The sequence below is a fragment of the Alexandromys fortis genome, unplaced genomic scaffold, assembly GCF_014885135.2.
Source record: "Alexandromys fortis isolate MF-2015 unplaced genomic scaffold, M_Fortis_MF-2015_v1.1 scaffold_79, whole genome shotgun sequence".
In the NCBI taxonomy this organism is placed as follows: domain Eukaryota; kingdom Metazoa; phylum Chordata; class Mammalia; order Rodentia; family Cricetidae; genus Alexandromys; species Alexandromys fortis.
The window spans coordinates 7,522,159-7,546,633 of record NW_026067964.1 but is presented as its reverse complement, the minus strand read 5'-3'; the positions used below and the strand labels follow the sequence as shown (position 1 = coordinate 7,546,633).

Sequence of the window (24,475 nt, the reverse complement as noted above, 5' to 3'; positions counted from 1 at the left end):
AAAAAAAGAAAAAAAAAGAAAAAAAAATAAAATAGTCTTTTTCTTAAAATAGTATCTCCTATTGGCTTATATAGTAAATAATTTATAAATAGGTTTATTATGTTTAATTAATAAATATTTTAGTTTTCTCCATCTTAGTTTTAAAAACAATACTTATAAATACATATAACCTACATAACTTTATAATCTTGGAGGTTCTCTGAAACAATTAAAGCTTACAAAGAGGTTCTAAGATTTTTGTTAAAAAACTGAGAATCACTGCCAAAACAATACTAAAAAGGGTAAAACCGGGGCTGGAGAAACGGCTAGCAGTTAGGAGAGCTTGGTTCTTGAGGAGGACCGGGGTTTGATTACCAGCACCCACACTGGGTGGTTCAAAACCACCTGCAGCTCCAGCGCCAGGAAATCTGATACCCTCTTCTGGCCTCTGTGGGTGCCTGTACATACATGTACATACCCACACAGACACACATACACATAAATTAAAACTAAAATAAATATTTCAAATGGTAAAAAACTCTATTAACAACATTAATCCAAGCATATCTCAGATTTAGGAAATCTAGGTCCATAGTAAAGCAAGTCTGAGAACATAAAAGTTATGTTTACACTGTAGCATAGTTTACTAGGTATGCAATAACATGGTATCTAAAGAAAAACATTAGAAACACTTTACTACTAAAAAAGGCTAATGACCACTTTGAGCTGTTGGATAAATGAGGCTGACAGGCCTGCTCCATCAACACTGCCCAGTCTTCAGCTCATAAACAATGCCGTTTGCAGAGTGCTATGAGGGAAGCACAGCACAGCAAAACATGCACACACATATCTCTAGAAAGATCCAAGGCATCCAGAGGATAAGCACACTAATAATCACACGAGGAATCATCTACAAAACAAAATTTATGTAGCATAAGCTGTTTAGAGCCTTACTGTGGGTACATCAGGTAAGACAGGACTACAGTCATCAGGACATCTTTTACTTCCGGATGATAGTTTGGTTGTATCGGCAACCTCACCATTAGGCAGAATGCCATCTGCGAACCACACTCGCTTCTGTTCTTTGGAACATGGTCCTAAAATGAGTTGGAAAGACGAAATGTTTTAGTTTGGCAATACTGCAATGACACGTTTCCAGACAGGTCAGTTAATGTTTTCAGAACCCTTCTGCTATTCACGACAAGTCCTATATTCTCAGGGTTGCAGAATCCTACAAAAAGTAGATCTGGACCCTGAGCAAAAGCCATGCCTGTCTAACTCACTCCAAGAAAGAGCCTAGAGCAGCTGTGGCCTGGAGTCACCTACTCTGAAAGGGAAGGAGAAGCATTATACTTTATGGACAGTGGGACAGACATAAGCCCTCTATTATTGAAGGGATGCATGGCGTAGCATGCTAACTCAGCTTTCCACTGACAAAAGAAACCACTGAGAAAATGACTTAATGGGGAGTTTTCTGACTCATAGTTTCAAAGTTTTCACTCAAGGTGGCTTAGCTCTGTTTCCATGGGCTTTTGACAAGGTAGGACACCATGGTGGAAAAGATGCAGCAGAGCAGAGCTGTTCCCCTCGTGGTGGCCAGGAAGCAGAGAAGACACAAAACAAGGAAAGGACAAGATGTGGACTTCCCAGAGGTACCCCTGATGCTCTGCTTCCTCCAGCGAAGCCCCACCTTCTAGTCCCACTCACTGATTAACTCGGAACCCTAGAACCCAATCACTTCCCTAATGCCTGACATCTGAACAATGTACTGGGGAACCAAGCCCTCAACACATGTCTTTGTGTTGTCACATCCATACCATAGCAAGCAGTGACTGAGACAACTTAAGGGCTGAGTGAGGTGCAGGGGTGAAAAGCAGGTATCAGAGCATAACAGATAAGCAAAGAAAATCATACAGATAACAAAAAGAAAAGTGAAGGAAAGGTAAGTGGACCACTTAGGTATTCAAGAGACTTTTTTGTATTTTCACTTAATATGCAAACAGTAACACTGTAGTTCTTAGATAGGCCAAAAGCCTTCCTAACACTCATTACTGCTTCTTCTCAAATCTGGGAGAAATGTCTATTATAAGCAGGAATACTTGTTTTGTTGTTGTTAGAAAGTATCCAGAAAGAAAGGTTAAGAGAATTAAAGTCAGATGATTTTAGAACAATATAAAAACACAAGTAGTTTTATGTCTACTTTTCAAAATGGAGAAAACATAGAAAAAGTTGGAATTATGTGTATGTATTTGCAACATGAGTGGGTGTATTAACAAGATACCTTTCTTACATTTACAAAAGTTTGATAATTTAGGTTGTTGATTTGAGAATATACAAATAATTTTAAACACAAATTTATTATCTCTAGGGTTAAAATACACAATTTCATAACTATATCTTTGCTCGGATATGATTATAAATAGAAAATAGCAATTGAGTGATAACCTAACCTCCCCCCAATACACACAATGCCAAAAGAATCAAATTTATCTTTAACTGATATTTCAGGCACTTTTTAAAATGTCACAGCCTTTGCTTCCAGAACAAATGTCTGCAAATACATACTGGCCCTATATAAGACTGAAAATGGACACAGCTAGAACAACAGCAGATAATTCAAAGGTTTTAAATATATTTTTGTGATAGTGCATGTCTGTAACCAATGATCTTGACACTAGCTTGAGTCTTAAAAACTAAAGACAATAAATAGATAATAGCTTGCTATTGCCATAAGATATATAATTAAAGAGAAGTTTTTAAAGAGCTATTTATTTGTTATCCTTAGACCCCAAGTACCCCACACTACACTGAGCTCTTGGGTGCTATGCTTGGAAGTGTGGAAAGTACAAATCCTAGCCTTCTTGGTCTGCTTGCTAACTGGCTGGAATCACTGCCAGGGATAGGGAGTGGTGGGAGAGGAAGAGCAAATGTGGGAACGGAAGGGATTCTTTCTGTCCTGTTTCCTTGTTGCAGTATCCCTGCAGCAGCAGTAGAAGCAGCAGGAGGAGGAGAAAAAGAGGAATGTTGCATATCCCATAACTTTATCACTCTGAACATCAAATCTAGACTCTTTCTGTTGCTAGAGAACCAGTCATAAGAGACTCCTTGATGCTTCCAGTATTTATCATATGGCATTTTCCCAGAGATCACAGTTTGTCACAAGGTGCTTTAACTCCCAACTCCCAGATCTGAGAGCTAAGCACCACCAGACACCCCTTCTCTGAGAGCTACTACTGCCTTCTCTCTCCCCTTTTGTCCCCCAGTTCTAGTGGTGGCAGCTGCTTCCTGTAGTTACTTGTCTGTTAAACTCCTGAGCAAGTTTCCAGCCTCCACCCGTACCTGTTTAACCAATCCCCTGTATAAACCCTCCTGATGCTGAGCTGGGTTCTCTTTCCTGTCTAGACCCTGACTGCTAGTGCATTTCCATTTGAATAACGTATCTTAGGTGTAAAGTACAGCAGTTTTCTCTGGTTACCTTCAACATTTGGCTGTTTCAGTGCTGAGGTGGGCACAGTCGTAGGTGAAGGACTACTGGATGTCTGGGTCTCCTGAAGTGGCTGGGTGGTGGCACAATCATTAGAATGATTAGACTTAGGACAAGAACCAACTGGACTCATCATCCTTTCAAATGCCTGGGCTATAAAGGGGGAAAGAAGAGTATTAAAAACTCATGTTTTTAAATTTCCAGGTAAGCTATAATAAATATTTGATTTTTTAATTTGTAAGGATAAAGTGTACTTGGCAAAGATGTCCGAGTGACTAGCACAGGCTCCTTAGGTAGCAGGACTCCAATAAGTAACAGACGAGGTATTTCAATGTTTTTAATTAGTGTATACTTGATATCTACTACAGAAACATTGTCTTCATTGAGTATGAGTGTCTCTGTATGAGTGGCCCTTTTATTCCCAGGCTCTACTAGCAACATACTCCAGAGTTATTCTTTAAGTCCTAAGTAATAATATTTCCTTAATGCTCAGTTTAAATCCTTTATGGCTTTCTAATTGGAGTAAAACTTTAAGTTGTCTGAATGACAGACCACGTGGGCTCTATATCCCTAGCCTCATCTCAGTACAACCCACTGACTCATCATGAGCCAGCGACCTGCGCCTCCTTGTTCTTCAGGGTAAGCAAGTCTATGCTGTCCTCCGCCTAGACTGTTCTCTCTTCAGGTTCTCACACAGATCCAGTCTATTTCCTTCAAGTTCCCACTGAAGTCCCTATCATAAAGCATTATTATGGCCACTGTCCTGTTTCTGTCTGTCTTGGTACATTTTAACTTCCAGTTTAGGGTATTATTATCATCTGATGGCTTCTCTGTTTACTATTCCTTATCTCCACATTCAAAAATTCCACATCAACAGAACATCTATTTTGTTCTCTGCTGGAGCTCCAGAATACAGAATAGTGTCTGGATATCACTGAACACTTTTTCAGGCAATGATATCTTTAGCACTTCTGCAAACTGAATGCCCATAAGTGGTTATCACTGCTACAGTCTTCTTAAAATCACCAAATGACAGCGCTCTTGGAAACTGCTTCTGCTAACCAGGAAAATCAGCACGTGCCTACTACATTCTAGATTCCAAATCTTCCTGACAGCATTCACACAATGCTGAAACTCACACAATCTCAGCAGCTTTCTAACAGTCTCTATTCAACCTATTCTTCCAGTCCTTCACTGAATTTATCTCTCAGTCTTTGAGCCATCTTTTTATCTGATAACATAGCTTAAATGATTACTTCCATCATTTTCTAGCCTATAGTTGACATTTTCTTGTAATATAGATAACCATTAATAGCTCCCTAAACAAAACTACGTAAGATACTGAAACAGAATAAAAACAGGCATCTAAATAAGTTCATCCCACAACACATTTGTGTGTGTGTGTTGATAATTAAACTCATGGTCTCGTACATGTGAGGCAAAAACTCTAACACTGAGCTACATTTCTATCCCTCTATATTATATCTTTGATAGACCAAAATTTTATCTCAGTATTCTATTAAGTCTCTTTAATGAGCATATCTTTCTTTCTCTATAGTCTTTCTAAAATCTGACCTGTCAACTCAAATTTTCATGGCTTTTTAATTAGGAACTTTCATGTGGGAACTTGCTCTAAATTTAAATTCTAGCAAACTGCTTGGGCTAACAGCCCCGACAGCTATCTTCTAGGCTATAGACACTCTGCAAGAAGAAAAACAATTATAAGCATGTAGCTTCTTCATAAACAATGGTGAGAACATAAAAATATTTTTTTAATTATATTCTATTATCTTCCAGAGTATAGGTCAACAGCAGGGAGTAGAACAGCTTACCTCAGGCTAACAGACTCACATCAGAGCTTTTTGGAGAATTGCTGAAAAAATTTATCTTCATTCAAAAGAGAAAAACAAATTATTATCAGGTATTTATTCTCCTGGCTAATAGGAGCTAGTTCATTGGCCTGGTCAAAAAAGGGTCAAGTATTTTTGTTGGGAATGAAATGGACAACAAATCTTTGAAAATGAAGAACCACTCAAAAGAACAGACATTTATCTAGGGGTGAAAGCACAACACAACACACACACACATATACACACATGCACACAAACACACACTCACACACAAAACCTGTGGGAATTCAAAGAAGACCACCAAGACCATTGCTGAGAATGGAAACTACAGAGTCAAGAAACAATGAGAAACACACACATGTAACATTCTAAAACCAAGAATGGAAAAAGATAAGACCAAAATGTGCAAACAGAATGGGGATCCTATGAGTTTATAAAATCATATATAATACCTTATCTTTCACACTCATTTTAAGCATTGTCTAAAGGGTAAGAACTACTACCTCGCCTTATGACATTAGTATATAGCACTGAGCACTACTTGTAGGAATGTTTCCACTAAGGTGATGAGGATGACAGTGACGACGAGACGGCAGGCGGGTGAAATGAGGTACTAAGGACTTGGTACCTGTTAAAAGTAATGAATGCCACTCCAGAACCTGAACGCTTCCTTTCCAGACTGGTAGTGTTAATTGTGAGAATGGAACAAAAAGAGAAACCAAGCCTTGGGATGTCCCACCTAAGCCAGGTAAGTCAACACTAGGTCCTTGCCTTAAGAAAATAAAGAAGTTTATCTTTGTCACAATCCAGTTAATCTTAATAATTCATTTAGTGGAAGACAACATGCCAGGTCAATACTCACCTTTATTGATAGTCTCATAGCAGATTATACACACTCTTGCTTCCTTTTCTAGATACTGAAGCTTACATTTCCTGTTACAACAGACACCACAAAATACCTATAAAATACAAAATACTAAATTTGTTTTGTCTCAAGTATATTTATTAGAAGCAGAGGGATAGGAACTTAAAACCTAAATAGCCAAAACCTACTTTCTTTATTATATGATTCATTTTCCTAATCCCCATAATCATAAATAGAATTATTTAATGTTCTTTAACTTAAAGGATAGTTAATATTGACTGTCGCCATCAGGTGGCGTGAGAGACGTCTGGGAGCTGTGGGTATGTCTGTGAGGGTGTGTCCAGACAGGATCAGCAAGTAGAATGGTAACTCAGAGGGACAGACAAGCTCTGGACGTGAGCAGCACTGCCCGACAGACTTGAGGCCTGGCAAGCGTAAGCGTGGAAGGGCAAGGCAGCAGGGAGGACAAGCTGCATTCCTCCTGAGTCTATGCTGCTGCCATCATTCCTGGACAACACACTCCAACTTCTTCAGCCACACTGACGGCTCTCCAGAGACCCCAGGCCTTCACACCGCTTTTTCTCAGGGGTTTCTGGTGTCCTGAACGAGGCAGTGACTGTACCATCTCCCTCTATCCAACAGATAACCACTGTTGGACTAATGAGCCTCCTATCATCAAATCTAATAAATCCCTTTATAATTACACACATATATACATATTTATCCATAAATATATAGAGATATAATTGTTTTTCTAAAGAACTCTAATACAAGAAATACTTTATAATTTATAATCAAATTTCTGATATTTTTAAATCCATTATGTTAACTAAAAGGCAATAAAACTTTAATAAATATGTCTATGATTTAAAAAGCTTCCTGTAGCAATTAAATATATATCCTAGTGATAATGAGCTTGCCTACAATGTACACAGACCTGATTTCTTCTTAAAGATTTTTATTTATTATGTATATAGGTTTCTTTCTTCATGTATCCTGCAGTACAGAAGAAGATACCAGATCTCATTACAGATGGTTGTGAGCCACCATGTGGTTGCTGGGAATTGAACTCAGGACCTCTGGAGGGACAGTAAGTGCTCTATTCCTCTGAGCCATCTCTCTAGCCACCCAGACCTGATTTTTATAACTAGGACATTATTTTGCTAAGATATAGTAGTTTGCATGGACTGGAGAGGGAGGGGGAGGGAGAGGGGAGGAGGTGGAAATTTAAAATAAAAATTAAATAAATTAAAAAAAGATACAGTAGTTTGATCTGAACCCAACACATTACTGCAAAGTACTAAATAAAAAACACACTAGCATTTAAAGACAGCTTCCTTGGAGTGTGCAGACAGCACCTTTATCATCAATAAGAACACAAACAAGGTCAGGTATGGCATTCTATACAAGCCAACTGGCTTTCCGGTGTTCTCCTAGGCAGTGATCAGGAAACTGGCTACATAATGGTCTTAAAATTAAGTATTTGAGGACAAAGGAGGATCTACTAAGCTTAGAGCACCTGATTTATGAATATTAGAGCACATAGACACTTGGAGCAGCAGTTCTCAACTGTACAGTCATAACAGTACAAAATTACAGTTATGAAATAGCAATAAAATAATTTAGTGACTGGGGGTCACCACAGCATAAGGAACTGTATGAAAGGATCACAGCACTATGATGGTTGACTATGAATCACTGACTTAACAGGGCAGAGAAGTAACTCAGAATTTGCCTTATGTGAGAGGACCTAGCTTTAATCCACAGGACCATGGAAGAATAATAAAAAGCCAACATTTTTATAACTTACTTTCCCACATGCTCGGCAGTGGTGTCGCCGTTTTGTGAAAGTGAATTTGACTTGGCAATTCATACAGTTTGGAGCTTCTGAATCAGGAACCCAAGTAGGTTGTTTCTGGCCCAAAACCAAGCCTTCTTTGCAAATGTTTTCAGGCAGAGAATCCTTGTTTGCAGTTACAAAGCTGGATCCACCTTCAAAATTACTTTCTATGTCAATGTAATTGGAACTGAAGCTAGCCTGAGAATCAGGTATATGGTCGGCAGAGCAAACAGATGCAGCAACAGCATTTGCTATGCTTGCCTCACCTTCTGGAACATCTGGAACATCTGGCTTATTCAGTTCCTTTGAACTCCTTGGTCCTGGTGGAAGGCTAAGCAGCTGCTTAGGTCTGGCCCCTCCAACAGCTTGGGTGTTAATACTGGGCACTGGCAATTCATTCACTACGTCAGACTTACTGGTAGATATCCCTCTTTCAGTTGGAACTGTGCTTTCTCCTACAGAAAGACCACCATTTACTTCGGTGTTTTCTTTATCAATTGTTTCACAAATCACAGCACCTCCATTTTCGCCAGCAGCTCCTGCTTCAGCATTGAAATACGTATTGCCCGCATTTTCATCCTTTAGTCCCTTCACATCTATCTGATCCAGCTGAGACTGTGAATCACTTACACTTTCTTCAAAAGACATTGTGTTAGGGTTCTGAAGACACTGTTCACTCAGGAAAGCATCCAGTTCAGCATCACTAATCAGTGTGCCACTTCTCATGCTTCCATCAATATTAAAGTAATCTAACTCCTGCCCATCCATGTCACTGCTGGCAAAGGTGAGACCTTCACATCCGTCAGGAGACTCTGGAGCACTTGAAGCATAGAGTGCCATTTGAGACTCTGCAGCTGAGCAAGAGCTGGAATCCTCAGGGTATTCCAAAGATTCACCACTGATCACCATCTGCTCAGGTTCAAACTTTCCATCTACTTTCTTCTCAGTTACTGGCTGAAGAAATATGCTCTTACACTTTTCCTTTTTCAAAAGATCTGTCTCCCCGTCTAAAGCAGCACTCTTCTGTATTTCTTCAGGTACAGTCATTCCCTCATCTTTCTGATCTTCAGACTCTTCAGGAGGTAAACAATCACCATGCACATCCTCGTCAATGAACGGTTCACACAACCCAGATGATGAGAGACAGGACGGGGAAGAGGGCGCACCTTCCTCTGAAACATGTGAAGATGGAGAGGAAAGCCGGACTATATCACTATTATCTTTGAGGTCTACACTTCTTGAGTCTTCTTTTACAGACTGTTTCATGAATACAGCAGTCTTGTCTTCCAGAAAGGAAGGGCCAGGTAACTTGAAATTTTCATCTTTTGAATCTGTGTCACTTAGACATATCCCTTCATTTTTTGGAAGATTACAAGGCAAAGCAATTGTCTTACCTCCTTCTTCTGAACACTCTGTATTTATGACTGCCACACCTACTCCCTCTTCTGCTAAAGAGCCATCACCTTTTAAAGACTCACATGGTAGCCTCTTATACTGTGGGTTATCTTTGGCATTAGATATTTCAGAATTTTGTTCAGTCAAAGCAAATGACATGTCAAAATCAATTGTTTCTAAGTCATTAGGGATCTTTTCATCCTTTAAATTTTCTGTTCCACTATATTTACAAGAATCAGAAAGTGCTGTGTCTACTTTCACATCCAATTCTTTAATCCTACTAAAATCTCTGCTTTGTGGGCTGGAGTCATTCTGTTTTTCTCCAACAGCATCACTACCATGGTCGACTGAAGAAACAGTAAGGATATCTGAAACTGAAGACAAATCCAATGCGATTAAAGCATCTACACTGGACTTAGAATCATCTGACAATAACTTTTTAATGTCTTCTTCACTACTGGTGGCATGTACTAAGTTACCCATGTCACTTATCAGATCACAGACAGGCTTACTACATCTTCCCATACACGAAGGCTGGATTTCATCTGAAGCACTAGCATCTACGGAAGAAAGAAGGTCGAGTCCCGTTACATTTTTTTCATTCTGTCTAGAAGTTAACCCCTCGCATGCTTTCTCGTTGAGGAAAGACTCATTTGCTTCACAGCACGTTTCTGGTGAGATACAACTACCAACACATCTTTGGTCCTTTGGCAAGAGGAAAGCTAACTGTGGAGAAGCCAACTCTGAAGAAACTGAACAGTGGTTAGAAACATATACATTCTGTGCATCTTGGAGATAATCTTGTTTATCTGGTGAAAAATAGAAACACAAAGTTATTCAGAAGACCCAAATCAAGTAAAGATTACAAAAATATGCTTTCTAGAACTTTCAATCAACTTTTTATTTGCCCTTAACTGTTCTAGTTTTTACTTAATACAAGACAGAAATTTACTGGGCAGTGGTGGCGCACGCCTTTAATCCCAGCATTTGAGAGGCAGAGGATCTCTGAGTTTGAGGCCAGCCTGGTCTACAGAATGAGTTCCAGGACAGGCTCTAAAGCTACACAGAAAAATCCTGTCTCGGGGAAAAAAAAAATTGACAGAAATGCTGTCAATAACTTAGCTACATTATAAACCAAACCGAAAAGGCTGATGAGCTATCTTATCTTTAGCTACTTTTGTTCTGTCATTGTCCTGACTGGCTTTTTGTGAACTTGGCACCAGCCAGAGTCATCTGGGAAGAGGAACCTCAATTAAGAAAATGCCTCCACCATATGGCCTGTAGGCCAGTCTGTGGAGCATTACCTTGATTAATAGGTAGATGTGAGAGGGTCCAGCCCACTGTGGTGGGGCGACTCCTGGCCAGGTGGTTCTGGGCTAAGGAACAAGTCATTAGGCGGCCCTCTTCCATGGGCTCTGCTTCAGTTCCTGCCTTGAGTTCCTACCCTGACTTCCCTTCATGGTGGACTGACTATATACTGTAAGGTGAAGCAAACCCTTTCCTCCTCGAGTCACTTTTGGTCATGGTATTTATCAAAGCAACAGAAATCTGGCTAGTATAGCTCTCCTGTTTCCTAAGTTCATTCTGAGGAAATATCTCTTACAGTAATGACATCATAACTTAAAGAGTTCTACCAAATTGCTTTGATCTTCCTTATCGAGATTTTCTTCTAAGTTTGTATCTACACAATAACTTTTATTTCTGGCTAATAAACTAATATGTTATAATGAAATAGACAAACTTTAAAGAATACAACAATGTGACCAAGACTGAAATAAAATTTTGTTAAAGGGACATTTTAGATTCTAGTGGCAAAGTAGAAAAACCAACAAACCTGGGTTCTGCTCAAAATCATCAAGAAGTTTGTCCAGGTCACTGACAGCTGCTTTGAAGTAACTGTCCATTCTACCTGTAGGCTTACTCAGAATTTAATTCTTATATGTCTAGAAAATAAAAAGTACAATATTATATTTAATTTTCTACCAGGCAAATATTATGCTATCTATTCTGTGCCAATACAACTATCCAAGTAGAAACAAAAAATAAAGTTAAAGCTGAGCGCTGTGGCTCACCCTTTAATCCTAGCACTCAGAAGGTGGAGGCAGGCAGATCTCTGTTTGAAGCCAGCCTGGTCTACAAAGTGTGTTGAGTGTTAAACAGAAATCCTGCCTTGAAAAACCTAATTAATTAATTAATTAAAAATAAGTAAAATTAAACTACTTTAATTTTAAAATAATTAATTTACTAAAATTAAATGAAATTAAATTACTTCTTTTCCATAACACAGGTAGGAAATGCTCTCTTCATGAAAGTGACAAGAAAGCCAACTTCTAAACACAACCTCGGAGCACAAGCTACTGCATGAGAGTGTCCTGCATGCACATAAGTGTGCAAGTGGAGACCAAGGGGACAGTGCACATCTTCCTCGATCACGCTCTAGTCACTGCCTTAAGACAGGGTCTCTCGCTGACTGGAAGCCCATCATTTCAGCCAAATGGGCTGGCCAGCGAGCTCTGAGGAGCTACCTGTCCCACAATGTTGGGGTCACAGGTATACACAGCCATGACTGGCTTTACTATGGCTTCAATAACTTCAAACTCATGTCCTAACCCTGCATGACATGCAGTCTTTCTCACTGACTGGACTTCTCTCCAATCCAGTATTATGAATTTTAAAACACTTATCTAAATAATTCACAAGTCAAAGAATAATTAACAATGAAATGTTACAAATACTTAAATGTTAAAAGTCAAGTAATATATACTATATACAATCAAAAATAGCACAGAAAACTAAAATGAGCTTTATGAAAAGATCTGTGAGTAGCTAATGCAGAAACCAAATGAGCTGAAGACATGACAAGACTCTACCAGTGACCAACATCAGCAGGAAAGAACCCAAGCTAAGGGGCTCTTTCTCACTGAAATGGGATAAGTGAACATCAAAACAATGAAGAACACACAGAACTGAAAACAAATCAAATAAAACTTAAAAACCAAGCAATCACAACATTACATTAAGCTCAAAACCAAAGAACCCCACCTACGGGAGGGCTGCTAGGGTAATAGGAATCTGAAAATTAATGACTTAAGGAAAATTAGCAGAGAATTAATCCTTAACTTATTTACAGAATACAGTAGTTACCAAGAGAACGCTCTTTATGTAAGAATTCCAGTAAAAATATGCAGAAGGATTTAAACTTTTAAGAAAATCTTTTTATAGCTCCTAGCGCAATAAGTGGACTAAGCAATTGTTACCAACGAATGTTAAAACTTTAGAGGAAAAGTCTGATGGGAACTCATGATGTTAGGCCTGGGTCAGCAACTGCAATCCAGTCATCAGTTTTACCATCAATCATGTGGAAGAACAACAGCACACAGAACATGGGCCTGAACCTAGTCAAACCTGAGCACTAACTGTCTGCAGGAAATCCAATCATCTAAAGACAGCTAAATGACATTTTTAAGAAGCAACTATGTAAATCAACCCAGAAAGTAGAAGACTATGTTCTTCAAGCTATCGTGTATGACTAGTGTTTTTAAAAAAAACTTCCAAAGTGTTGCCAACTATCATTTTGTAGAGCAAAGTAAAGCTTTGCAAATTTTTTAAGAATACATATAAACAAAGGTATAGGATAATTAAAAACATTCAAATCTTGCCTGGAATAGAGAATGAACAGTAGTGAGATAAGGTTTTTTGAGAACTGGTTATGACTGAAAGACATAAACTAAGGCTCAGATGACTCAGAAGTGCAGAGCACAATGAGAGAGTTCGCCTAAACAAAGCACAGAGAAATGAGGAGCAGATGAATATAAAACAGAAGCTCAGAAATCCAACAACAGAATGAGAAGAGAGTTCCACAGGGGAAAGCAGTAAGGGAACATTTCCTTTGAAGGCAAATGCTAGGAATTTTTTCAGAGTTCATGAAAAATCGAACAAATAAAAAATGATACTTCATATCACAATAAAACAGAAATTTACACTTTTAAGTACATTACAGGAAAACAACAAAATTCCAAACAGAAATGGTCATTTCAGAGTTGTAAGTATCCTCACAACAAGCTTAAACAAAGGTACACTTCAGAAGCACTCAGAAGGGAGAGGCAGGCAGATCTCTGTGAGTTCGAGGCCAGCCTGGTCTACAAGAGCTAGTTCCAGGACAGGCACCAAAGCTACAGAGAAACCCTGTCTAGAAAAACAAACAAACAAAACCAAACATATGACACATCCCAATTCAATAAAGCATGTTAGCTCTTGTTTCCAACATACTAAACACACTAAAACACAGATATTAAGCCAATGAAAGGGGGTAGGGGGAAGAAACAATGTAGGAACTAAGAAAACAGCAAAGCATATTCTGAGAGAAAGAAGCATCCACGCAACTGTGAAACAGGAACACAAAACCATAAGGAAGGAACATAAGGGGAACAACAGCTGATCATAAGTCAACGGCAGAAATCTTAGGGGGCTGGAGGGACCCAGTAAAAACAGCTCTTTCATCAGACACAGTTAACAGGATTAACTGAATTTATTAAAAAGAAAGCAAAACTTGAAATCAACAGTTTAAACTTCCAATTTGGGAAACTATATTGGAAAACCAACTTACCCTAAATGAGAAAAAAAATGAAAACTAAAGAGTGCTGGGTCTATAGGTATAGACCACCTTACCTGCACTCACGTGTGCACTGTGGTGTACTCACAGTGCTTTGCTCTTTCTAAAAACTGTTTATATTTTTTTAGATTTTTGACAGGGTCTCATCTAGCCCAGCATGCCTTTAACATTCTCGATAGATTAGATTAGATAGGTAGATAGATAGATAGATAGATAGATAGATAGATAGACAGACAGACAGACACAGATATATATCAAGGTTTTATATATATATATATATGTGTGTATATATATATCTCCCCAAGGATGACCTTGAACTATAGAGATAATGAACATGCCAGTGATTTCCAATGGTCTGGAGGGCTAGAGAGGGCTGGATCCAGTAGATGTTTCATGGGAATGAAGCTATTGTGTGATATTGCAATGGCTAATCCAGAGAAAAGGCGCTGGACATACCCGTAGAACTTTACACCACAAAGAACAACCGCAATGTACACAATGACAACATTTACTAGCCAGGAATTGTGGCTCACGCCTATAATCCTAGCACTAGGGACTGAATTATAGCAGCAGGATTGCAGCATATTCAAGGTCTGGCTAGGCTGCACAGTAAGTTCTAGGCCAGGGCTATAGAGTAAAACCTGACAAAAACCAAAAGACCTTTAAGGTGAGGGATCCCAGAATGAACTGCTGATGCCATTACCTGGAACGGAGGGAAAGGAAAAGGTACTGACTTTTGGAAATGTTTAACAACAAAAGGAACACAAGCACAGGACTCTTCCATTTCCTATAACAACTACTCACTTTATGTCCTCGTAGGGTATTATAGAAGTCACTACATTTATTGTTTAAACACCCAAAGGACAGGGCCTGGTACTTTGTTCACTCATATATTCAGTGTCTTTTTTCACATTTTTTTGTTATTTTACATGTATAGTTGATTTGCCTATGAGTATGTCTGTGTACCACATGAATAACTGAAGTGGTATCAGATGAGTTATAGGCAGTTGTGAGCCACACATATGCTGGGAATTGAGCCCAGGTCCTCTTAAAGAGTATCCAGCGCTCTTAACTGATGAGTCATCTCTCTAGCCCAATATTCAGTGTCTTTATCAGTACCCATCATATACAGTGTGTTGTTGAGTAAATATAAAGGTTTCTAGAGAGAAGTAACAGAATTGGTTATCATTCCAGCATTATACTTCTCAACAGTAACGCCAGAACAAAGAACACTGGAGCCACGCCTCTAAAATTCTAGAAGTAACAACTGACGCTATCAACCAAGTGTGATGGTTGGAAAATCGACTAGATATACCTAAACGTGTGGTCTACAAATATGATGGAGACTCCAAGAAAGATAAAAACTTGAGTCTAGGAAACAAGCTATTCCATGAGAGAGAGACAAATGGAATTCATACGAGATATAAAACAGTAGCCCAGGAAAACTGCTATATTGCAGGATAAGAGACAGAAGGTAGGCACCACACATCTGATGAGAGAGACTGCAAAGTAAAGACATTATTGTATACATTTGAACCTACTCATACGTGAATATCATATCTTGTCTGAGGGGTTAAAATCCCAAAGAATATAAACAACACATTAAAAATATAATGCATGGTGGCGCACACTTTTAGTTTCAGCACTCAGGAAGCAGAGGCAGGTAGAGCTCGTAATTCAAAGCCAGACTGATCAACAGAGTGAGTTCCAGGACAGTCAGGGTTACACAAGAATTAAAGTGTATATAAAATACATTCATAAAGATGCATGAGAGGATGAGAGGTAGATACAAAAAAAATAAGGTCACTTGTAACTCTAGGAAAGCAGTAATTATATAATGATATAAACACAAAGTAGCTCAAAGTTAACAAGTAACTACCTAGAGAATACCAGGGAAAGAATGTGCAATGCAGTGTTCAAAGAGAAGAGTGGAAGCAGCAAATCTAACTCCTATACACTATGACACAAAATGGTTCCCAAACTAGAATAGGGTGGGAGATAACTAGATAGCTAAATATGCTACTTAAACATCTGGCAGCTAAAAAAAATCTGAAGTCATTGGCACTCAAGCAGCCTGCCTCAGTTTTGTGAGAGAATTGGTCTTTACTGCCCTACGGTATCTACATCTAGTAACAAATTAACTCCATTCGAGGGCATGTAAAGTATTATTATTATTTGTATTATCCATGGAAGGAATGGGAAACAGTTGCTGAAACCATTTTCTATGGTCTATGATTCACGGAGGGAGCCTAGACTAAGATGGTTTCTCTGGAGAGTAGAATTCTGAGTAAGAAGAACAAGAAAGGGTAACTGGGCTTTTCATTATACATCTTTAGTATCATTTAACTAAAAGAGTAAAGGAACTTTGAATATAGAATGTATTAAAAAAACAAACAAACAAAAAACTACTACCAGCTGGGTGGTGGTGGCACACACCTAGCACTTGAGAGGCATAGGCAGGGAATCTGAGTTTGAGGCCAGCCTGGTCTACAGAGTGAGTCCAGGACAGCCAGGGCTACTCAGAGAAACCCTGTCTCAAAAATCAAAACCAAACAAACAAAAACTATCACCAAAAGTTCTAAAAACAGTTTCTCATTAGTAAAATCCAGAGGGTTTTTTTAAAAACAAACAAACAAACCAAAGACTGCATTAAAGAACATCTATTTATAGAGCATCTCAACATAGTAACACACTGCTAAGCATTATATTATTTGAAGTGGAAAAAGTACAGGAAACAATATAATTCAACAATTTGTGAAAGGTATGACAATGCAAATACTTTACATTGATACTTTTTAACACGAAGTTTTAACACTAAGGTGTGGATTTACTCATTTCAACCAAACAGAAAGTACTTTTGGTCTAGCAATCTAATATCACTAGAAGAAACAAACAAAATGTACAATATACTCTATATTTTAAAGTTTATGTGAAGAAGCACTGACAAGACTGTTTTTAAATCTCCTGTACAAGAGAATGAGCTGCCTGTTTACTTTCAGTTATTTATCTGTGTGGGTGTGGAGGTCAGCTGAAAACTTTCAGAAGCGGAATAATTCTGTCCTTCCATCATGTGTTCTGGAAGCAAACGCCTCAGGCTGTCAGACTGTGGCTGCACGAACCTTTACCCATCCAACGAAGACTTGAGATATTTTCATTAACTTAGCCATTTACATACTCTCAGATTTCCAAAAATTTTTTTATAATACTCACTTTTAAAAATGGTTTTAAAAGTCTCTTCACGGTTTTAAAAAAATGGTAGTAACAAGGAAGAGTAATAAGAAAAAAGTAACAGTAAAATTGCTAAGGTGAGATATGGTGAGGACATGAGGATGAGAAGAAACAAAAGCAGCTACAAGATCTGAACTTTTGGAGACTGAAGCAAAGGAGAAGGCTGGAACTAACAGGAGGCGCCCACTGTGGGTGACTGGGTAGACCAATGGAGATACACTGACTATCACAGGTAATTTAAGACGAGCAGGAAGAAGCGAGACACTTTGAACTCCGTGTCAAATACCTGGAGAACATCCTGGGAGAAATGTCCAAGAGGCTGTTGAATGTAAGGACCTGGAATGCAGAGAAGAGTCTGAGACAGAGATTTGAAAACTGGCAAATACAGCTGTTAAAGGAAGTGACCTAGGAAAAGAATACAAGAGTACAGGAGTCTATTAGACAACTAGTGATCCCCCAAACCTACTGGGATAAAACTATGCCCTGGGTTACACACGCTTCTGTAGAAAATATCCAAAATGCAGTGTTGAAGGAAAGAAAATTACAAAACTCTACAATATAAAACTATTCTCTACAAATAAGTTGTTAAGATATTAACAAAGGGGAAATATGGAGAAATAAACACCAAACAAAATCTAGCACAGGTATTTATGTGAGTCTTTCAGAGATAAAGAGTTTTTAAAAAGAAAAAGGCATACACTTTTGTAAGCAAGGTAGACAAAGATAAAATTTATTTTCCTTGAAAGTGATATAATGCAGGCTTACACTATAAAACATCTGTTAGAAGGCACTTGGACACAAGATGCTAAGTGGGTAAAACAAATTATATGGAAAAACAATAATATGATCATAAAAGTTTAATGTACATTAAATAATTAAGATTTAAAAACACCATGGGTATAAAGCACTTGATGTTGGCGAGGTGTGTGTGAGGTTTAAGAAAGAATCTCAACTGCTACTGACAGAAAGTGATATTGCCTCTCAGGCAATAGATGCAACAATATGTAGAAATGGTCTGGGGGGGTGGGGATTCCAATTCTCTCTTTAAATTCAAGAAAATAACTCAAAACTACTGAAAAATATGCAGACACTTTGTCAATCATTAGGTGAAATAAATTCAAATAAATGACATGGGAACACAAGAGAAAATTATGAAAATCATCCAAATTAATTACTATGTCTATCACAATACAAAGGGGCGGGGAGTCTATGACCTAGCCATTCAACCTGCAGAAAAACACCAGCACCAGTGCCCCAGAACACAAGAAACTTTGAATGCGCAAAGTTTGCAAGTGAGAAGCACAAGATAATAGGTTATTTAATAGAAGAAATCTTAAATCAGTTTTCTCATGCTTCCAGATCATCCCTTTTCTTCCTGTACCTTAATCTAAACAAGTCAGCGCACCAGGACAAACTAAGAAACACAAGAATTCAGCTGTCTTCTATGACGCCAGATATTGAAGTAACTTGCCTCCAGGTAAAACGATACCACCTGGCCCCTAAACTTAGCTTTGGAAAGATAGTTGATTTTTAATTGAGATACTTAGCAAGTACAATAATGTTCTTACTTCTATCTAGCTTTATTTTTGGGACAGTAATTTACTGTGTACACCAGGATAGTCTGTAGCTCGATCCTCCTATCTCTCTACAGTTACTTGCTGGGATTATAATCACGATCCACCATGCTTCATTATAATACTATTTTTAGGTGAATACATGAAAAAAAAAGAATTTTCTGAGTTTTAATTTCCGAAATGGTAACTATGCTGCATGAACAATTATTTTTTCCTCAACATTTTTCAATTATCATTGCTCTCAATCATAAGAGTACTATGTGTAACACAGTATTATGACTGGGGATAAAAGAAGTTTAGTTTTATCTGCGAGGAAGCAACTTCAAAAGATGCTTTTGCTTATATGTGTATAGTAAAAGGATGATCGGTATATGTGTAATGCTTTTAAAAACATGGGAAGGCCAAGCATCCTGATCCTTAAGTTTAAAATGCAACGAGGGCAAAAAGGACAAAGAAAAATGTCAAAATGTTCAACGGCTGGTTACTTTTGCATGCTAGAACGCTATTACTCCTTATTCCTTGCTGTAATTTTAAAACAGCTTACCACTAAATATGTAGTTTAATACCCAAGAGAGAGAAAGAAGTTAGGTGAAAAATCAGAGCTCTACTGAATCAAACCACTAAACTTTTGCCAACTCAAGAAACGCCAAACTCAGATAAGTAAATGACTGAACCGGATGACATGACATCACTAAACTATTCACTGAACAAAAAGATGAACGCAATGTTAAATTCACGGGCCGGCTTTCTGACCTGTCCAACCAAGAACCTGGGTCTAAAATGTAGTCATTTGCAATCACGGTCGTACAAACAGGTTAACGGCTAAAAGTCAGGCCATCTCTGACTTCAGAAGCACTAAAGAAAAGGCAGCGGGAGCGGACACTGGTGCATCCCTGCGACGGAGGCCACGGAGGCGGCGACAAGCGGCAGCGGACTCGCGGGGGCCAGTGCACTCCGGGCCGGGCCTGCGGTGGGGTCGGGTATCCCAGCTGCACAGCGCCCAGGGCGGCCAGCGGGTCCCCGAGGAAGTCAAGGCCCGGCCGTCGGAGCCCGGCGAGCCCGCGGCCACCCCGCCCCTCCGCCCGCAGGACGCTGAGGAGAGGCCGGCGGCGGCTCCGGGGCGCTTACCTCCCCACACCCCGCCGAGCTCTCGGGGACTCGTCGCGACGCCGCAGTGAGGCGTGAAGAGAGACCCGATCACGACACCCGGGGCTGCGCGAGGCCGACCCAGTGCCCGTCCCCTGCCGACCCAGCCGAGCGGCGCGCAGGCGCGGAGAAGGCTCCCAGCTGCCACGCCCCCTCCGGGAGGCTAGGCGTCTGCGCATGCGCGCTGCTCGGGTCCGAGCTGGCGCGCCGGAAGTGGCTGAGTTTCTCGGCTCAGGGTGGGATGTCGTTGCTGTGTCGTGGTCCACAGGACTGTGTGCCCATGGGCTCGGGGGCGACTCGAGTCGCAGCCTAGCTCCGGTTTACACTGCCACACCGGCGGCTCACACCGTGTCTCACCCCCGGCAGCTCCCAGAAGTCGTCCCCGCGACCCTGTGGACCCGGCCGGCGCCTCTGACCGCGCCCTGCCCTTTGGCTGTACTTCTGCATTGCTATCCGGTTGTGGCCTTTAGAGCGGATGCTTCTGAAAAACAGAAGCCAGCTGACATCTCCGAAGGAGAAGCTGACACTGCTGACTGCTTCGGCCTTCGTTATTTTCACCCCAAGTTTTCTAAAGTTCAAAGCGGAAGAAGAGAAAACTGGGATCCGGATCTTCTCGGGGACAGCTGGCGCGCGTCTGCTTTCAAGATTGCGTTATCGCTGTGATTTGCTCTCAGAGACTTTACATCCTCAATCGGCAATTTGCAGCTATAATCTTTGATTTTTCAGAGATTTTGATTCTCCAGTTTTCGTTTTCCTAAACTCTTGAGATGGAATTGTGTAATTTTAGCTCGAGTAAATCTTTTGGTTGCGTGATATCATTTATATGTTTTATGACTGATAATGCATAAGAGATGTTTTGGTCACATTACCTAATTTTAAGAATAATTCCACAAAATACAGTGTGTTCTGTCTCTTTAAGAGACATGCCACGCCCACTCCCTCCCCCTTCCACTGAGGCAGGCAGATCTTCCTACCTGCTTGCTGCCTGAGGCTCATCCAACCCCCCTTTCTTCCCTCCCTCCCTCCCTCCCTCCCTACCTCCCTCCCTTCCTCGGTCTCATGGCCTGCCTATTCCCCCACTGCCTGCCGCCACTCGGGAGACCTGTAGCGTTTCTGCAGCTGCAGCCGTCAGGGATCCGCAGTATTTTAGTTAATCCATTTCAGTATGACTTTTCTCTAATTCTCTGCTTTGAACACTATTCACGGATAAAATGTGAACCTCGCCTTTTCGGAACCTCAATTCAGAATCAGGAACCCATTTATACAAATTCATATTAGGGGCAAAGTATCTATATAGTATAGCTTAAAGACCAAAAAGAGACATTTAAAAATAAATAAAACATCAACACTTAATAGTGTACGTACATCAATTCTCAAAATTGCATAAATTACTACCACATTTTATTCATATTCAAACTCAATAATAACAGAGACAGAAGTAGTGTATTCTCTATAAACCCGATTTACCAATTTGCTTAACTTATGGATGAATTCCATTGGTGAAAATGATGCAGATACTCTCATACACTGGTGTGGATATAAGTTAAGAAAAATTTCAGCTATAAAGTAGATCTTTTGAATGTTGTCAAATCCTATCAAGGACCTTACAAATTTCATATGACCTAATTAAATTATTTCCCATTTGAAAATATCTAAAGATGTACTTTAGAACAGAGATATTTGTATGCAAAAATACTTAGCATAGCATTTTAATTGACAAGAGGACTAATGAGATGGAGCGGTGGACTTAAGTGTTTGCCATGCAAGTGAGACCTAACTTTGAATCCTTAGTAGACAGGTGCAGTGGCATGGGTTTAATTCTTACACCTGTAAGGAGAAGGGAGGTGAAGACAGGAGAACTTGAGACACTCTTAGGCCGGGATGCTTTCCCTCCCTAGCCCCCACCATTTTTCCTATCTTTCTCTTCTGCCTCACTCGCATGAGTAGGAGTGTGTTCTTGATCACAGAAGCTAAGACTCCAGGCCCCTGTTCCCTCCTCCCCTTTTCACTGCCTGAATTTGAATTCTAGTCCTATCACATATTAGCTGTGTGACAGAAATTGCTAGGCTTAAACACTCTTAGTCAGATTGTGATAGAAATAATGCATAGCATGAAATATCCACGTAGCACAGTTAAAATGGGGAACTCAAGTGGATCATCGCTGTTCCTGGTGGCTTTGTTCCTTCCGTGAGTTGTTGGATTCTAGTCATGCCCTAAGATTACGGCACATCGACGTCTTCAAACAGATTTCAAAACTGACCTTCTGGGGCTGGAGAGATGGCTCGTCAGTTAGCAGCACTGTCGGCTCTTTCAGAGGACCCAAATCCAATGTCCAGCACTCATATGGCAGCCCATACCAGTTCTGGGGGTGGGGGCAGCACCTTGGGCACACAAGTGGTGCACAGACATATATATGGGCAACACAGACATAAAAGAAAACGAATGTTCAAAACGCTGACTCTCTTAACCAAGAACAAGTCTTAACAGCGAATATATGTGACTGCCACCTCAGAAAGACCTGGGTTTCTTGTTTTGTTTTGGTTCTTTTTGTTGTTGCTGTTTTTCAAGGCCTGATCTAAAATATCTATAGTGCCAGGGTTGATTTAACCAGCTAGTTTAAAACCAATATTTCCAATTTCTGGTCAACAGTCCCTTTTTCTCTGACTACAAGCACAGATCTGAGTTCAGAGAGTTTCTTCACCAAGTCAGACTAAACTTTGTACCAAGCAGCGATAAGCAAGCAGTTAAGGAGAGAGAAGTCTACAGCAGCTGTTTACAGAGCACACAGAGGGACTTTCACACCTATGGCTTCATCCCAGGAGGCAACGCACAGTCACGTATCAAGAATGCTTTACAAATAGGCGCCATTTATTGACCCCGACTTCTCTTTAGTCCTCACCTACTGAGTGAGACAGCATTCCCTAGCATAAACAGTTCGGCTCATCTGTGAAATAGCCTAGAGTTCTAGAATCCTCCCTGGTGTTGGAAATGCTCAGCTATGCACAGCAAACTCACCTACATCGGCCTTTATCTCTGCAGCTCACTGAAGCCCCCCCTCCGGGTCCTGATAACAATCTGTCTTTCTTTACACAAGTTCATTAACTATTGGGACAATAGCTTTTCAATTCTTGAAGGGAAGCTATAATTATTACACATACAAGACAATTCAAACATCCAAAATTTCTTTTGCATGTGCTTTGAAATCAATGACAAAGAAATGGGCAAGAATAACATGAAGATTTGCTGATGAACAAAAACATCTGTACTTCTGACATCAACACAAATACTTGCTTGTATGCCATAATTACACTATATTTCCTATCAATGACAGACTCATTAGAAAATCCTTCAGTGCTGTTATTATCTATTTATTGACTGAACGATGTTTGTGTGTTGACAAGGTCAGCACTATGTATACTGACTGTACTTCTGCCTCAGCCTCCCAAGTGCTGTGGGATATTAGTTGAAGGTGTGCTACACTTTGTTTCTCCTACAGAATATTTAATGATGCGAAAATGTGCTGCATTCTTTATGTTGCATTTGTTTAACTCTGTGAAGCTGTGTCACTGTGCCTGTCTAAAACACCTGATGGTCTAATTAAGAGTGGGACAGCTAGTAGCTAGGCAGGACTGGCATACAGAGAGAATAAAAAAGAGGAGAAGTGATCGAAGAGGGTGGGATCTCCAGGAATCAGTCACCCAGCTACACAGCAAGCCACGGAGTAAGAAGTAAAGAAAGGTACATAGAAAGCCCAAAGCCCAAAGGCAAAAGATGGATGGGATAATTTATGAAAAGGTGGCTAGAAATAAGCCAAACTAAGACCAGGCATTCATAAGTAAGAATAAGACTGTATTTATTTGAGAGCTGGGCAGCAGGCCCACATAGATGCGAAGAGTAAAAAAGAACCAACTATATGCAAGTGCTAGGGTTACTGGTATGTACACCACTACACCCAACTTTTGTAGTGCTTTTTAAATGACAAAGGAAGAGAAACTTGTATGGGTTTCTTTATAATCTGTTTGTTATATTATACTAAAGTGATTTCTTTAACTAGTTTATTAAATGGCAGCTTATTTAGATATCCTGGTCTCCTCAGTACCTACGTATACTAAGTAAACTAAAACAAATGATTAGACATATACCTGTAACACCCGGTTTTGGTGTTACACCCTCGGTACAGTTCGCGTGCAGCTGTACCGAATGCGAGTCCGGGCAAGGGCCTGGAGATTGAACACAAGACACAGAGACCAGGGTCATTCATAGGAGATCAAGCAATGCCGTTTATTCAGACTTGGGGAAGCCCTTTTCTACCTAACTGCAGCACAAAGATCTCTCCGCCCAGGAAGGTGGGAAATTACCATATTAACAATGGAGAAGATTGCCTGCAGCTAAATCACCAGGTGGGGCAGGGATAGCACGGAAACACACAGGAAGCTTAGTTAACTGATAACAAACTGTCCCCGCCAATGCACCCCAGGAATAAGGGAGACCAGGCGCCCACA

General features: G+C 40.0%; 1 protein-coding gene across 2 annotated transcripts in view; it reads right to left on the bottom strand.

Moving 5' to 3' along the window:
* Zfyve16 (zinc finger FYVE-type containing 16) overlaps positions 1–20,109 on the bottom strand; it is a 49,523-nt gene extending 29,414 nt beyond the window's left edge. Inside the window, exons 1-7 of one of the 2 annotated variants that reach the window (XM_050153848.1) lie at positions 19,956–20,071; positions 17,540–17,589; positions 11,248–11,356; positions 7,989–10,222; positions 6,176–6,272; positions 3,455–3,616; positions 934–1,076 (exon numbers count right to left, since the gene is read on the bottom strand). In XM_050153848.1, the coding sequence (XP_050009805.1) occupies positions 934–1,076; positions 3,455–3,616; positions 6,176–6,272; positions 7,989–10,222; positions 11,248–11,317 (2,706 nt within the window). In that variant the 5' untranslated portion in view covers positions 11,318–11,356; positions 17,540–17,589; positions 19,956–20,071. Of the gene's footprint in view, positions 1–933; positions 1,077–3,454; positions 3,617–6,175; positions 6,273–7,988; positions 10,223–11,247; positions 11,357–17,539; positions 17,590–19,955 lie in introns of both variants that reach the window. The other variant, XM_050153847.1, reaches the window with a different exon arrangement.
* Between the last annotated feature and the right edge of the window lie 4,366 nt (positions 20,110–24,475).